The following is a 17,316-nucleotide window of genomic DNA, read 5'->3' as shown; positions in this document are numbered from 1 at the left end:
AAGATATTCATTCCAAGCGTCAGTACTACATAGTTAGAGCACTGCTCTGAGTACTCACGGACCAGTAGATCAAGCGGTGTGGGGGCCCCCTATTTACAGTGCCGTCCTCAGTGCCCAGTGGCCAGGGAATCCAGGGTGAAAACTGCTGGAGCCGTGGATAACAAAGCTGCGGCGTATCTCCGTATGTCGATCCTGCAATACGTGCAAGCCAACTGAATCCTGCTGGTACACTAACCGGCTCCCGGATAGAGATTCACAGGTGTCGGAATATTGTTAGCTGGCAGTGGTATGTCGGATCGTGAGTAGGTCCCGCCTACTACAACATACCACTGCCAGCTAACAATATTCCGACACCTGTGAATCTCTATCCGGGAGCCGGTTAGTGTACCAGCAGGATTCAGCTGGCTTGCACCTATTGCGGGATCGACATACGGAGATACGCCGCAGCTTTGTTATCCACGGCTCCAGCAGTTTTCACCCTGGATTCCCTGGCCACTGGGCACTGAGGACGGCACTGTAAATAGGGGGCCCCCACACCGCTTGATCTACTGGTCCGTGAGTACTCAGAGCAGTGCTCTAACTATGTAGTACTGACGCTTGGAATTAATATCTTTCAATATAATAATAGTCAAGCGGTTATACATGTGCCTCTAATACAACAAGAAAATTCCCCTAAAAAACGTTGGGGTTACCTTGGACTTGCTTGACTTTTATCCAATATTAATAGCCCAGCAGAGCCAATATAAAAGTCGGAATATTATAAATGTTTTACAATGCAAATGTGATCTACCCCAATTGCTGCAGGATATACTGATTTATATCAGCTGTGTCCGCTGGAAACAATTACAACAGTGATCTCTTATATGTTACAAGTGAACTGATAGTTTCCAAGTGGAAACATTGATAATAGACACAAATAGAGACTTTTATACGGATGCCAGCAGCTATTACTTCAATTTAACTGGGAAAGATTGCAAAGATGCTTTACCTTGGTCACTGGCAATTATTTTCCTACTAATGGTTTTTTTGATTCATGAAATTATTGTCATTGTTGTGTGTTTTTTCTTAATATGTATTAAATATATGGTATTTTATGTTTTTAGTATCATCTGTGTTTTAGTTTACATACAATATTAACACCAGTACAAATTATAGACAGCGCAGATTTTTTTCCTTTTTTTGTTCTTTTTGATCTTCTCTTCAAACCCACACGGAGTTTGATATCTGCAGCAGTGTTTATTATATTGATTATTGTTTTAGCGCCAGAATTGTTTCTTTCTTCTTGCTTCATTCAAATAAAGACCCTGTACTAGCAAAAAGTTGGATTTTATAACATGCCTGACTGGTGTAGATGTGGGTGTGATGTTTTAGGGCTATATTTACTAAGAGGCTTGATTTGAAAGCCATCAGTTTTCGATGGTCTTGCCCACATGATATAAATAGGCAATAAAATTGAATGAAGAAACATTCCATTTAATTTTATTTTATTATCTTTTTAAATCCCTTGGACAAAACTGCAGAAAATCAGCAGCTTTGAATAACTGCTACAGTAGTATATATAGTCCCAGAGCCGTAACTAGACTTTTTGGTGCCTTGTGCCAGAAAGAGCATTGGCATCCCCCACATTTTTGAAGGTGACATAATGCACCCAAAAAAGGGCCATGGCTTCATGGGGAAGGGCCAGGGAACAGAAAGGAGAGGCCAGGAGATGCTGGGGATGAAATAAGAGGAAGCTACAAGCAAGAATGATAATAAACAGAAATTTGACAGGCCCAAACAGCACCCCCTGCCCTGTGGTGCCCTGTGCGATGGCACCAGCCGCACTACCCTAGCTACGGCCCTGTATAGTCCTTAGTTCCTCAGTAAAGTGACATCACTTCTCATTAAGGCTTTTGCCATTGAAAAGCCTCTGGATGACACTTTTTCATGTAGGTGGCACTATTGCTATTAACATGCACACTGTTGTGATTATGTTACAGAACACAAGATATTAGGCAACATGGAACCCTGTGCTTGTACTGTCTAATACTTTTTTTTTCATTACCAGCGTGGCTACTTGCAAGTGAACCTTTATGTGCATGTCCAGCTACTGAGGTAATTATTTGTCTAAGAAAATCCTGTGTGAGGCTGGCAGACTTGTGTATAGTACATTTGGACTGCCAGAAAATAATGGCAAAATCTGTCTGTTGGATTATTGCCCTTCTCACCTTGTTGGCTGGAGAGTGTCACACCGACCTTGACAGCATACTCATGCCCACACCCCAGAAATGGTTGTGCTTGCAAGCAGAATCCTGGCTAGTTTGCATGGGAACATGAAAATAGCTAGTGCCGACAAGCAAGAAGGAAGGGTGTGTGTGTGTGTGTGGGGGGTTAATGGAGGGGTTACCTGACACCCATATAGAAATAAATACCATATTCCACATACAAACTTTGTACAATTCCTGGGAGCCAATCTGACATTGGAAATTGCTCCATTTATTTGCATCACCCTGTTAACAGGACCATGTAAGTGACACTTTTCTTTAAATTGTTTTTTGTTTTTAAGAAAATTATTTGCTTAAGACTATCTTTGTATGTCATTGTTATTAGTTGTTTTTGTATATACTTTAAACATTGTATTTTGTCATATTAAACATCATTTAATAAGACTGGTCACTGTGATTCTTAACGGATCCATTTTGCTTGTGGATTCGGCTAATCCATGCTGCATCTCTGCACTACATATTATTATTTGGGTAATGATAACTGGACTGATGGAAGGTCTAATTTTAGTTGCATAAGGAAAACATAAGTATTTTTATTTGGAGTAAGTAGCTCCTAAAACAACAGTGATGGCAAAGACTTTGGGAATTAATCATAAGTCTGTGCGTTACTGTTACTGTTACTGATACTGGGGAGTGTAAATATTTTTAGACAGACAAGCAAGGTGGCTGTTATTTTCATTAACTCTGTGTCACAACCTCATAACGCAGGATCAAGTGAGCGCTGATCCTAACAAATCATTGACATTGGCTAGTGATTGCGATCTCATAGAGCCGGGTGTGTGACATACAGATGTGTCCACATACACCTTTCCTATAATCTAGCCATATGGCCAAATTTGCCATGCCTTTGAATCTGCAAATTAGTTACACCTTGTGATTTTTCTTAAAATTTACTACTTTAATCTGCTACTTTATATGAATACTTTTGCAGGAAAAAAAAATTAAGCAAAAAAGTAAAGGTGTATGAGGACACATCTGTACACTTTTGATGAAACAAGCAATAACATGGTCTTATCTTTATAAACTATGTAAAAGATCTATTAAGCCTGGCTTCGGACGTTATGTCAACAGTGAACATTCAGCAAGTCGACATGGTCAGGATGTCAACAAAGTGCTTCTGTGGTAAGTCTATCCCTAACACTAACCCTAATTTCAAACTTCTATCTCTAAACCCTAAATTTAACCCTAATGCTAATATCGACATTTTATGTCGTCATTCTGTCCATGTCGACAGTTTACAGATGTCAACATTTATTATATCGCCATTTCAACCATGCCGACATAACTATTGACATTTTGGTGTCAACATTGTGAATGTCAATTTGCTGATGGCATACATTAAGCCCCTATGTTCTACTGTCAATTGAAGGTAAATACATGCTACAGTACATATACTTGTTCTGAAATGACAGACAGTACATGGGCGGTCTTGGTAGTTGTTATCTTACCTTCAGATCCCGGTGCACAACCCCCATCTGGTGACAATGCAGTACTGCCTCTAATATCTGCTGAATGCAGTGACTAGAAGAAAAGCAAAATAAAGAGTACAAGACAGAAATATAGATAATAGGTGGTAAATTTACTAAAGTGAGAGATTTTGGAAGTGAGTTTTAGAAGAGATGTTGCCCATAGCAACCAATCAGATTGTAGCTATTATCTTCTAGAAGGTGCTAGTTACATGTTAAGTAGAATCTGATTGGTTGCTATGGGCAACATCACTTTTAAAACTCTCACTTTAGTAAACTCTCACTAGGGGCCAAATGCCATAGGGTGAGAGTTTAGAAAAAGTGAGAGTTTAGTAGTAAAACTCTCTCATAGATCGAGTTGTATTTTCAAAACAGGAAACACCTGGATGAGAGTTTAAATCTTGAGAGTTGTTTGAGTCTGAAAAGCATGAGTGTGCCTGTTCTGTGACTTTATTCCATTGGCTGAGTTTAAATATGTGACAGTTTTCTCTCACATTTTCTAAACTCTCTCCCTATTACATTTGGCCCCAGGTATCATTCACTATAGACATAATTTCTGTTTTACTGCGCAATCATTACATTGTGGTGACCACGTGATTGGACTTTATTACTATTATGTGATAAAAATGTTCAAATAAATACTTGGAGAGAACAAAAAAATACAGAAGTCCAGCTTACACTTACTACTATGGGAGCTAATCATTATGTTAATTATCGGGGTCCGAGCGGACCCTGCTAATTAACATTTCAACTCGTGGCAAGCGTCAGAGCAATTCTTCAACTACTGCGCCTGTGTGACCTAGAGTTCATGCAGGAACACAAAAGCCCCGGCATCCTGCGGAAGGAGCCTTACAGGGGCGGAGGGATCTGTAAGGATCCCTCTTCGCAAACCTGGGGCTCCTTCCCATACCGAAGGAGCAGGGGATGCGCTGCAAGCGGGAGCAAACGCCATCTGAAGATGGCGAATGCTCCAGCAGTCAAGCTCTGAAAATACTGTATTTTCTGAGCTTGATAAATTTCTGTCCCCATACTAGTGTATGGCGATAGTGGCCATTTTGGGAGAGACAGGTAAGCAGGAGATACAGTATCTGTGATATCTCCTGCATTACCTTTTTGATGGATGGCCCAAAAACTTAATTTCTACAAAAGCCGGCAAAAAATGTTAATTTCCCCTATATAAGGGCTAGCAGTGTTGGACCAGAGAAAGGTCGAACGACCAAACTAAACTGTAATTACTGCTGTATAAATGTTGGAAACGGCCACTAACAATTTCAATGGACAGCAGGTTTATCTTGACACATTTTACATCTGTGATTTTAGGCGGAACGGTGTGAGGGAGCGGCATCATAATGGCGCAATTCACAGCGATTCGAGTGGAGAAACCCTCTACCTACTTCATTGACTTTTCTACTCGGATCATCCCCTGATACTATGGCGTTCTACTGCATGACACATTCCATTGAACACAATGGATTACACCATACAGGATCCCATTCAAGCCACATGTGCACCGTGGCGAATCTGTGGGGTTATTATGGATATGCCACTGGTTAAAGAGCTACTAATAATAGCAATTGCAACCAGTGGGCCTGATTCAGACCCGCTTGTGAGCGCACAGCGTCGCAAGCAGGTCGATGGTGGGGCACTGCGCACGCGCCGCAAGCCCCGTAGTGAGTGATAAATTCACTCGCTCTGGGGCTCGCTACAAACGGGGCGGCTGTTGATGTTGATTGACAGCTCGCCCCGTTTTGTAGGCCGGGAGGTGGGGTGGCTGGACAAACAGAGGCGTTCCTGAAGGCACGCCTGCCGTTTGTGGGCGGCCCTACTGACATGTCAGTAGTGAGCTTCCTGCTCTATTAGAGCAGGAAGCTCACTGGGGCTTGCAGGAATGAGACCCTACCACAAGGGTCTCGTCGCAAGCCCGATGGTCGCGACCATCACCTGGCCGCCCGCCCTGGAGGTCGGGCAAAAAAAGAAAAGGCCGCCCTGATTCAGAGCGAGGGCTCACAAAGAGCGTCTGGCTCTGAATCAGGGCCAGTGACCAGTTCCCAGATTATCTGCAGTAGGAGATTTTACCCATGAAACTCTCATATAATCCCGTCATTATTCGTATTGTGTGTTTCCTTTGATGTCATACTTGTCAATATTGCTCTCTTGTCCCATACGGTATTTACAAAGACGTGTTGTTTAGAGTAACGCTGGCCACACACTAGACCAACTTACATCCAACCAGCCAACTAGTTGATTGGTTGGAATGAAAACCTGGTAAGGAATGAAAGCAAATGACAATCAGCAATTTGCTCCCAAAAGCCGTAAAATTTACAAAAACTGTTGTTTGAACAAATTGTTTAGATCAAACATTTAACAAACTTGTCTGACGACCATTTTCATCTGTTTTCTGGCATTTAGGAGCAAATTGCTGATCATCATTTACTCCCATACGTTACCAGATTTTCATTCCAACCAATCAACTAGTTGGCTGGTTGGATGAAAGTTGGTCTAGTGTGTGGCCAGCTTTAGACTATGTTATTTTAAGCTACATCTGATGTCTTCAATCAAATAATATAATTATTTGACCATATTATCTGGTCTTTATGGTTTCCAGACTCTTTCTCTCCTGTGCACTAGTTGTACGAGTGTCCCCCACTATCAGCTCCAGGTGTGCATATATTTTCCATGTCAGTGACTGCAGGCAAATAATAACACTACAAATGCGGCAACAATCTTTGGTATTAGCAGTACACACTGACCTGGCATCTGCTTCACTGTAATATTCCCTGGCAACAATATCCTCAAACAGCTCTCCTCCGGTGACCCTGCGGAGACACAGTACCGTCATCTGGTGATGGGCACAGGCGCATCTTACTAAACACTTCAGACAACATTTGTCAAACTCAATAAAGAGTCCCTTAGTCTCTCCCTCAATGACAAACTTTATCCAGCTGCACCATAGCCTTGGGTCATTCATGCCTTAAAAATAAACGTAATTCCCGAAATTGTGTATACTCGCTGGGGTCATTAGTGCTTCAGAGTTGGCGAAAATCTGATGTTTAGTATTAAAGGGGTTTTTCACATCTGTGACACTTTATTTGATTGGTTGTACAAGCTTTCCTGAAACGACTGTATTTGTGCCTACAGTGTTGCTTTGTGCTGATCCATCATCGCTTGGGACCAGTATGGAAAGCCGGTGTGTAGAGAGCGACCCCAAAAGGAACAGGGTTTATATTTTGAGGTGCTTTGTGGCACCTTTTTGATGCCAGAACGCAGATAAGGCTTTGTAAATAAACCCCTTAGGCAAGTAATTTAGAGCTCTGTACATTCGCCTGGCACTCAGTAAAGCAGAGGTGTACTATACCTCTTATAGGATTTGTAATATTTCTTTGCAATGGGCATAAATATGTAGGGAAAAGGAAGGATGGAAAATAGGGCATGGTTCAGCAGTGATCACAAATGCAATGCGTATGCAGATCGAGCGATTGTTAGCCATTGCGCATGCGTATAAACCGCACTGTGCGTGCGCTGTGATCGCAGTGCGATTATGCACACAGGAATCCATCGCAGAGTGAGTGACAGGCCGTGAGCATTTGGGGGTGGCGACAGGGGAGTGGTTGAAGAAACGCAGGTGTGCCTGTCCATTTGAATGCTGAACGCCCTCCTCCCGGGAGGGGGCAGCCGGATCGGCAAATCAAGGGGGCGTGACCGGCATTTGTGGGTAGAGCGGGGCGTGTCCATCTGATCGTGTCAGTTTGGCCCCGCCCCGCCCCCGCTACACAATGCCGAGATTTCCGGCATTGTGAAACAGTATATGAGGCAAAAATTACGCGATTCTGCGAGAATCACGTCACCGGCCCCCTGCTGACTGTGTGTGTGTGTGGGGGGTGTCGTCAGCTGCCAGGAGTCTTGCCTGCCTTTCTGGGAGGCCGGCAGCAGCACCCGATTTTCGGGAGGCGCTCGGCTGAATCGGGAGGGTAGGCAAGTATGGCATTAGCATATATTTACAGCTGCGTGGCCTGCGATTTCGTAGTTGCGATCCGTACTGAATCAGGCCCATAGAATGAAAACAATTATACCTCTATAGTCTGGCCGCCATTCTCGCTCTGTTAGGCCTAGGCACCCAAGGCGCCTTTCAGGGCCCCAAATTTTGAAGGGCTAAATATTTTCTAACTCATTAAATGCTCTTTCCCCTGAGGATGAAGTTGTGGTATACAAAAAAAATTGCTGTAACAGCTTTCTAGAACATTTCTAAAGGGGGGCATCCACTACACGATTTTAGCAGGCGATTGAACGATAACGACGTCGTTATTGTTCAATCATTTAAAAATCGTTTATGAATCGTGCAGTGTTTGGTCGTTAACGATCAATGATGCGCGCTCCCGCTGGTCGTTTGATCGTCTCATCAGTCGACTGAACATGCAGCTCAATTTCACTTGATCTATTAAAAATAGTTTGCAAATCGTTCAGACTGAAAGATAAAATTTCAATGGAAAAAATCAAGGGAAATATCGTTTAGAGATTGGACAGGGAGTAGATCGTCTAGTGGATGTGCCCCTTTAGAAATGAGTATGACTGTGTAATTAAGGGGTCTATTTACTAAGCAGTGTTAGGAGACAGAGTGAAAAGTGATAAGGTGCCAGCCAATCAGCTCCCAACTGTCATTTTTCAAACACAGACTGTGAGATGACAGTTGGGAGCTGATTGGCTGGTACCTTATCACTTTTCACTCTGTCTCCTAACACTGCTTAGTAAATAGACCCCTAAGTTTTGCATTGCTTGTGGGTGTTACACATTGAATTCCAAAATGTTAAACCAAGAGATTGTTTTGTTAGGTCATGTGCGTTAGTTACTCTAGCCAGGGCCAGATTATCAATGGGGTGGGAGGGACTATAGCTCCGGGCCTCCATATAAAAATAGACCCATGCAGTATGATAACCAGCCACCCTAGCTGGCCACACTGTCGGCCATAAATCTTAAGTATTAAATTTGTATTTCCATTTTCCTCACAAAATGATGCAATTTTTCTACTTTTTTTTTTTGCATTTAGGGAGACAGTGTGGCTGATAGTGTAGCGAGTGTACACGCCCACATGACACTGGCCACACCCACACTGGCCACACCCACACTGACCACACCCACACAGCGCTGGTCACAACCGCAGAGCACTGGTCACAACTTCCATCCATAGGCCCTTGATCAATCTCAGCTCCAGGCCCATGTGGCCCTTAATTCGGCCTTGATTATAGCTGAGTGCACTACAAACTCTAAGATAGCAACATGCAGCATCCGAATGCGTACACGCAGTGTTAAATGGGCCATTACAAGGGCTCAGCAAAGAATGTGTATGGAAAAACAATTTGAATAATCATTATAATAAACTGGGTACAACTAAGCAACATAATTCTCTGAAAATCATGCATAAATTCCGACATAAATTACAGCCCTGATTATAGCATTATTTATTCATTGCGATTTCAGTCACAGTTTGTTGCATGCAGATTAGGCAAAGCTCACATACTTACAGATCAAACACCAAGTAGTGGTGTCCTTCCTCCGAGATACTGTCGTGTAGTCTCACTGGAAAAGAATGGGGTAACGTAAATGTGGGCAATTAAATCATCACAGCCTCCATTTAATTAGGGAAGAAAATAAATATTTATGGGATTATAATTTGCATCCTATAGCGGAGCATGTGTTATTTTAATAATAATTATTTTTTTCCTGTGGGCAACAGCGGCTAACGTCCTGCTTTGGTATTCGCACCAGCAGGACATTGTACCACAGCTGTTCATGATACATAGGCTTCACTGCCCACTGAAGAGCATTGCAGAATGGCCCTGGTGAGAGCTATAGCTGGTGACAGCCCTCACCTGCATTTTCGCAGGATTTAGGTCTTGATTCAGAGGCGCTCACAAAAAGCGAGCGCTCTCTCTGAATCAGGGCGGCCGCATGTTTTTTTTTCTTCGGCCTCCTAGCCACTCGCTAAGCTGTGGGTGACCACCCACAGCTTTAGCGTGCGGCCAGATGATGGTCGCGATAGTCGCGACCATCAGGCTTGCGACGAGACCCTTGTGGTAGGGTCTCGTCCGTCACAAGCCCCAGTGTGCTTCCGGCTCTAATACAGCCGGAAGCTCACCACTGACATCACTGATATCCTTCGGGAACTCCTCCGTTTGGCCAGCCAGGCCCCCCGGCCTGACTACCAAATGGGGCGAGCTGTCGATCAACATCGACAGCCGCCCCTTTTGGATGTATGCGCCGGAGCGAGAGAATTCTCGCTCGCTCAGGGGCTTGCGCACTGCCCAGCCATCGACCCGCTTGCGAGTGCATAGCACTTGTGAGCAGGTCTGATTCAGGCCCTTTGTACTAGACTGATCAATGCTTTTAAATAAATGTTAATATTAATTATCAACGGGTTGCTATAGGTTACCAATATCGTGCCCCTTATCAGACATGATTTTACTAACGTTTCCTTTTTTTCAATCAGGATCCTTTGGTGTGTGTCGCTGTTTACCATAAGCGTACCATTCTGGACAATGCTGTGTTGCCATGGACCAAAAAAACTGCACATGCAAGCCCTCATTTACCATGGCATGTCAGGCATTTAAGGCTCATCCAGTGGGTAATCAGCCTGAGTATATTGCTGTGTGCCGGTGTGTAATGTACAGTTTCACTGCTCGCTTCTGCTGCTAGATCAGACCTAGCACAGTCTAAGTAATCGCTCTCCATTTTAAATTCAAATACACTTCATACCGATATGGCAGTGAATTCCGGGGCTACCTCACCCAGGAGACGCAGCTGATCTCATGACCGATTTGGAGGGTGCTCTCCCCTCTTTCTGTACACAGGGCTCTGGCACAATCAGCCTTCACAGACAGCCCTTAGGGTATGTAGCGTTTCAATTTGCTCAGAGACACAACTACTTAACTTTAGTCCTTTTAACATCTAGATAATACTCTACTTTTACTTTGAACACTGATTTTCCGCTTCCAATAACGTTGGTTGAACAATTCTGCCTAAGGTCCGTATTCGATACTTTTTCGCCTGCCGAACTTTTCATCTACATCGCGTATTTTAGCCAGGGATACTTATCGTGCGCGCACCGGCGATTCACCCTATTCAATTCGAAAAGATGCGAAAACGGAGACACGCGAAGTCAGAACAGGCGCAAAAGTGGTGTCAGAATCGGGGAAATCAGCCTGAACCCCCAATTGACACTAATTAGCGTCTTTGCACAAGTGGTGAAGAATGACATAAAGCAGGTTTTTTAGGAGAATATAAGTATTGCTGTCAAATTTGGAGTATTTGAAAATGGGTGCTAGCATATTAAAAAGTTGCTAAAGTGAAGTTATAAGAAACATAAAAAACGCACCTTCAGCAAACACCTGCAATGAAAAAAAACACCTCCCCCATACCTGCAGACCCCCCAAATGTCTATTTTGCTACTTTTTATGTTTGTACCCCACTGTGCACTTTTTGAAAGTGCTTTTTTGGGGTGCTCCTCACGTTATTTTTTAATTTTTTTTTGATGCAGTTATCCTTTGGGGCGCTATCCCATGGGTGCTGAGTGGTATCCCCACCTTTGCACCCCAAAATAGCGATTTGGCACTTTTTTTCTCCACCTATTCAGAGGCAAATCTTTTTCGCCTATTACATTGCATTGCGTTTTCGCGTACAAGAAGTGTTTGCAATTGAATACGGAGATAAGTTCCCGCCTAGCGAAAAGTCGCAATCGGCAATACTTTTTCACAGATCTCGGATTTTTGCCTCAAATTGAATACGTGCCTTAAAGTGAGAACTCTGCGGTATCCGCTGTGCTCTCCTTGCTCCTGCCAAGCATGTAGGTAGAGCAGAGGCTGGTCTGGTTGGACAGGGGCTATAGACAATACAATTATTCCCTGGACATTCCCAACCCCTGCCGACTGAACACAGCAATCTAACCCATCCACACAATACAAGTTCACTGATCTTCTCCCTACCACAGTCAGGCAATGGACCTAAGAAGCTTCCCAACATAATAACTAAGGGTTGATGCCGAGTTGAATGTATGTTTGTTGGTGAAGCGGGTCTATTGTGCTTATTGTACTGGGCACAGTGGGTCTCATTCAGACCCGCTCGCAAACGCTTGAGCGATCGCAAGTGGGTCGATGTTGGGCTCTGCGCGCGGGCAGCGACCGCACTGCACCTGCGCAAGCCCCAGAGCGAGAGAGAAATTCTCTCGCTCCGGGGCTCACTACAAAAGGGGCGGCTGTCGATGTTGATCGACAGCTCGGCCCGTTTTGTAGGCGTGGCGGGGGGGGTGGCTTCACAAATGGAGGCGATCCCAAACGAACACCTGCCGTTTGTGGGCGGCCCCACTGACATTACCAGTGATGTCAGTGGGAGAGCTTCCGGCTCTATTACAGCCGGAAGCTCTCTGGGGCTTGCGGCAGACGGGACCCTACCACAAGAGTCTCGTTGTAAGCCCCGATGGTCGTGATGGTCTTGACCATCGCGACCATCAACCTGGCCGCTCGCTAAATCTGTGGGTGGTCACCCACAGCTTAGCGAGCGGCCAGGAGGCCGGCTCTTTTTAGAGATGCCGCCGCCCTCATTCAGAGCGAGTGCTTGCATAGAACCATGCGTATTTCAATTACATCTCCACTTACAAGTGAAAACGGCAGAGGCGGCCAAACCGGCCTTAGTGGCCTTTGCTTGTCTATAATGGGCGCAGGGTGTGCGGTGCACACCGCACGCAATGCTCCCATACATTATAATTACCACTCCGGATTCTGGCACCGATGCTGCAGAGATCACTGGGGTAACAACGCAGCCGCCATTTTGCTGAAGATTTGCGCATGCGCAGTAGAGAATTCACCAGAAACGCGTCGCAGGCACCATGTTCCTGGAGACGTCCAGCACGGTGTCAGAGTCTACTCTGTAACTGCACCGGCAGGAGGGGGTGGCACACAGGCCCCCTTCTCTCTTAAACTGCCCCTGTGTGATGGGTCATTCCCAAGGAAGAGTTGTACAAAAGAGTAGAAGTGTCTGTTTCCAGGTGTATCGTTTGCGCCGAGTATAGACAGATAACGATGACCAGTAGCAAACCACACAGAGACGCGGATATATGCTCATTTTATTGTGCACAAAATGCAGGAACATATACGGTACATTTCAGTCCATCCCAGGGTTAGGTCCTATGGCCCTCATTCAGACCCACTCGCGAGCGGCTGTCCGCTCGCAAGTGGGTCGATGGTCCCCACTGCGCATGCGCATGACGGAGGGAGCTCCGTCATGCGCATGCGCTAGACCCGACGAGCGAAGGACTTTCCTTCGCTTGGAGTGTCTCATCAAAGGGGGCGTGCTGTCGATGGTGACTGACAGCACGCCCCCTTTGGTGGGCGTGCCGGGGGTGTGCCTGCCAGACGGAGGCGTTCCCAAGGGAACGTCTACCGTCTGAAGCCGGCCCCACTGACATCACTAGTGATGTCAGTGGGAGTGATTTTAGCTCTGATAGAGCCAAAATCACTCCTAGCCTTGCGGTTGAAAAACCCAACCGCAGGCTTTTGCTCGCAGTTTCGATGGTCGCAATGGTCATCGTAACCATCTTGTTGCACGCTCGTATATGCTGTGGGTGGTGACCCACAGCTATACGAGCGTCCAGGAGGACGCTCCATATTAATGGAGGTGGGCCCTGATTCAGAGCGAGCGCTCTGGTCAGAGCGTCCGGCTCCGAAACAGGGCCAATGTGCGGAGAGCATTGTATAAAGAAGTGAGTTGGACGAAACCCCTTAGTACATCCATATTCGACCTGATTCAGAGTTTCATGTAAACCCAATGGTTTGCGCACAACTCCGATGTTTAATGACCGATGCATGCGCAGGATCTGTACTCGGAGTGTGGCGGTCACTGACTGCTATGCTCCCTCCTTGCAGTCCCTCCTAAGCTGCAGGATAGGTTGGTGGGGATGGGGCGGTGATAGTTAAGTTCCTTGAAAACGGGGGAGGTGTCGGCCCTGTTTTCAAGGCGTGGTGAGACCAGGGTCTGCGTCTTCCAACAGAGATTTCCTGGCCCCAGCAGAGTAAAGGCATCAGTATGTTTGACCGCCAGACGTGAGCCCGGCGGTACAAATCCTGATGCTGGCAGCCCGATTGAGGAGATCCCGACAGCGGAGGTAAGTTTACTGTGCCTAAACCTAACCTCCCCCCTTAGTGCCTAAACATAACCCCCCCTTCCCCTAGCCTAACCCTAACCCTCCTCGGTGGGGTGCCTAACCCTAAATCCCCCCAGGGGGTCCCTAAACCTAACCCCCCCATCCCCGGCTACGTGGATACATACCCCTGGCATTGGACGATCGTCCGGCGTCCTGTCGGAGTTCTGGTGTCGGGATTAACATAAGTGTCAGTATTTCGACGCCTATTTTAGATCCCTTGCCGGGATTACACTGTCGGTATTGAGACCGGCGGCCATGCGTCCGCCGGTCTCATAATTACATACCCAGAGTGAAAACTCCGCCCATCCTCCCTAACCTGAGGGTGACTCAGATGGTCAGTGTTTTCGCAGATGATCCGATGCTTGGACGCTGCAGCGGATCTCAGAAGCTTGCAGGAGGCATCTAGTTACACAAGTAGCCTCCTGTGTTAGCATAATTGCATACAGCCACTGTTTCCCAAGACGTAGCTGCTGTTTGTACAGCGCACAACTCTGAATTAGGACCAATGTGGGTGCTTTGTATAAGAGCTTATGTCAAACTTTATTTGTTACAATACACTTGTTCTTCCTAGAAAACCCGCACTGATAGCAATGGCCCACGTCCAAGGCTGACAAATGCTGCAACCGGTAACCGCAGCTACTGGCATTTTATAATTTAGGGGATATATCTCATTTTAAAGAGAAGAACGGTTCAGGAGAGGTGCTCATTTAGCTGAACTCCTGATTACGTAATTGCAGCTCTACTAAAACCTGATTGTTTCTTCTTTAACCCCCTCGGCTGTGGAAAACCCCACACTGTGAGGGGAGGACAATGTGGGAGGGGGACTCCACACAGTGACAAGCTAATAGCCATGTTCTGAGACAAAAGAACAACGAGGGAATACTGGTCTATTTCTGTACGCTGACAACCAATTGAACCTTCCAAGCCTGGCAATTAGCTTTCGATGCGTTAATTGTGGCCTAATTCTTCCATCATACAAACTACACTTACACAGCTAGGGGAGCCAGCGATCCCCCCCACAAACAGCTCCAGCAATTACCAAACATCAGCTCTTGATAGTTACGCATAGAAATTTGGAACATTGTATCACGGTGTCTCTATAAACCTCTCGCCCCTACCCCTCTCCGTGTCGATTCACAGCCTTTACAATGGCTAACATTTGCGTTTTGGAGCCTTTGAGGCATTGTAGGAGTAGGCACCGGCTCCCGGGGAATTGAGGGGTTTCTTTTTTAAATGCCTTTCACTGTAAGTAAAACTGTTCTGAGTGAGACTGTACTGTAGAAATGAGTCCCGAGGTGATTGTTTCACTAGTGTGGAGGTGGATTTTCCCACATAACATGTAAGACAATAACAGTAACCCTTATCTATCAGGAAAAAGGTGTGTGTGGGGGAGAAGCCAGGTGGGATAACAATGTCATGCATGACAACATGGATCTATGGCAAAGTAAAGCACAACAGAGGGATATACTGTACATGAGTATAGAAGCATCTGTACATTATCTCCCACCGGCTCAGAGAAGCATTTGCCTGACACCTAAATGTTGGTGGATTTAGGGCTTTGTGTTTCCTAGCTGTGTACTGTATAAGCAGGCGGGAGAGCAGTCTGGCTGGCAACGCGGCGTGCGTGACCTTTGATGTCACGCCGCCGTGTCTAGGCAGGGAGCGGCCCGGGCGCGCCCGAGCCTCCCAGAGGAGCTCAGCGGTGGCGCTGCCCGGTCCGCAGATCTGTAATGTGACCAGCGGCTCTGACCACCACTCCTCGGAACTGGCCGCGCCACACTAGTGTGCTGCGGCACAGCGGTTGAAAACCGCTGCCCTATTGTGAGTGACCCAAATGCAGGTGCCGTGGGAGACCAATAGTGCCAGCCCTAGGACCCTGCGCCCTTGGCAGTATCACCACCCCCACCCCCCTAGTTATGGCAATGATCATATCTTCTACAGTGTGGAAAAGTGGAGCAGTGGAGAAGTTGCTGGAGTTAATAAGAAAGGATTACAGACAGCAAGCTTAGGGCCTGATTCAGACCCACTCGCAAGCGGCTGTCCGCTCGCAAGTGGGTCGATGTTATGGACTGAGCATGCGCACGACGGAGGGAGCTCCGTCGTGCGCATGCGCCAGACGCGACGAGCGAAGGAAAGTCCTTCGCTCGTTGTGTCCGATCAAAGGGGGCGTGCTGTCAATGTTGATTGACAGCACGCCCCCTTTGGTGGGCGTGCCGGGGGCGTGCCTCCCTGACGGGGGCGTTCCCACGGGAACGCCTCCCGTCAGAAGCCGGCCCACTGACATCACTAGTGATGTCAGTGGGAGTGATTTTGGCTCTGATAGAGCCAAAATCACTCCGGAGCTTGCGGTTGAAAACCTCAACCGCAGGCTCCGGCTCGCAAATTCGATGGTCGCGATGGTCTCGACCATCGCGGCCATCACAATGCACGCTCGTATAGCCTGTGGGTGGTGACCCACAGCTATACGAGCGTCCAGGAGGACGCTCCATGAAAATGGAGCCCGGCCCTCATTCAGAGCGTGCGCTCTGCTCAGAGCGTACGGCTCTGAATGAGGGCCTTTGTTTTTAATAGTAAATTGTTCTCTCCTCTTCCTGCTTTTCCTGATGGTGTGCTAGCTCTTCTAGAAAGGTTACTAGAAACCCAATCTGAATGCTTCCGTTCATCCTCAGCTGGCAAGCAACCGCAGGCAGCTCATAGCAAACACAAACCCCTCAGGCCGGCGAAACGCTACCATTGTGTCCTAGTGCAGCCGGAGCAGCGCACCGACCTTTGATGCCACCTGTAACATAGTACATCTGATGTAGGAGTGCTGTGAACCACTCCATTAATTAACGTCTCAGAGCAAGGAGAGCCAGTGTTAGCGACTGAACCGCAACAAAAAACACCTGTGGCTGATGGATGTGAGGACCTCATTCCAAGTGCACAAATCCCAGCCATCGTCTTGGCACCTGAAGTTCATCTCGACGGGAGGGTTGCCTAATTCGTTACAGCCACAGCAAATGCCAGGCGCTCTATTAAGGAGCGATTATCAGCAAGAACGTTTTATGTGCTGTGAATGAAAACAATGGGGCCTCTGAAACTAAAGACTGCTCTTTGCAGCATGAAAGGATGATAGCTGGTAACAAATCTGCTAATCTGCAGCACATTCAAAGTTCCTGTGATAAAAAAAAAAAAGTAATGGTGCATACACACGGTCAGATTTTTCCTTCAAATCTGAACGATAACGATTTAAAAATCATTCAGTCGTTCATATCTGAAGGAAAATCTGACATATCTGACGTGCCTGAACGATGGACGATGAATGATGCGCGTTCCCGATGGTCAGATAACGATATCTGACATCTGATGTGTTTGCAGTCAGACTTGGACGATTCCATTCATTTTAATGCAGTCAAAAATC

The 17,316-nt window shown here is 46.4% G+C and overlaps 1 protein-coding gene across 3 annotated transcripts in view; it reads right to left on the bottom strand.

The window, feature by feature from the left end:
- Positions 1-17,316, bottom strand: part of CAMK2A (calcium/calmodulin dependent protein kinase II alpha) — a 249,234-nt gene that overhangs the window by 61,916 nt on the left and 170,002 nt on the right. For all 3 annotated transcript variants that reach the window (XM_088478264.1, XM_088478263.1, XM_088478262.1), the window contains 3 exons: positions 9,247-9,301; positions 6,481-6,546; positions 3,713-3,785 (listed from right to left, as the gene is read on the bottom strand). In XM_088478264.1, the coding sequence (XP_088334390.1) occupies positions 3,713-3,785; positions 6,481-6,546; positions 9,247-9,301 (194 nt within the window). The remainder of the gene's footprint in view (positions 1-3,712; positions 3,786-6,480; positions 6,547-9,246; positions 9,302-17,316) is intronic.

The sequence above is a fragment of the Taudactylus pleione genome, unplaced genomic scaffold (genome assembly GCF_031769625.1).
Source record: "Taudactylus pleione unplaced genomic scaffold, aTauple2 ptg000212l, whole genome shotgun sequence".
NCBI lineage: Eukaryota > Metazoa > Chordata > Amphibia > Anura > Myobatrachidae > Taudactylus > Taudactylus pleione.
Note: the sequence above shows the minus strand (reverse complement) of the source record. Positions and strands in the feature narration are given on the sequence as shown.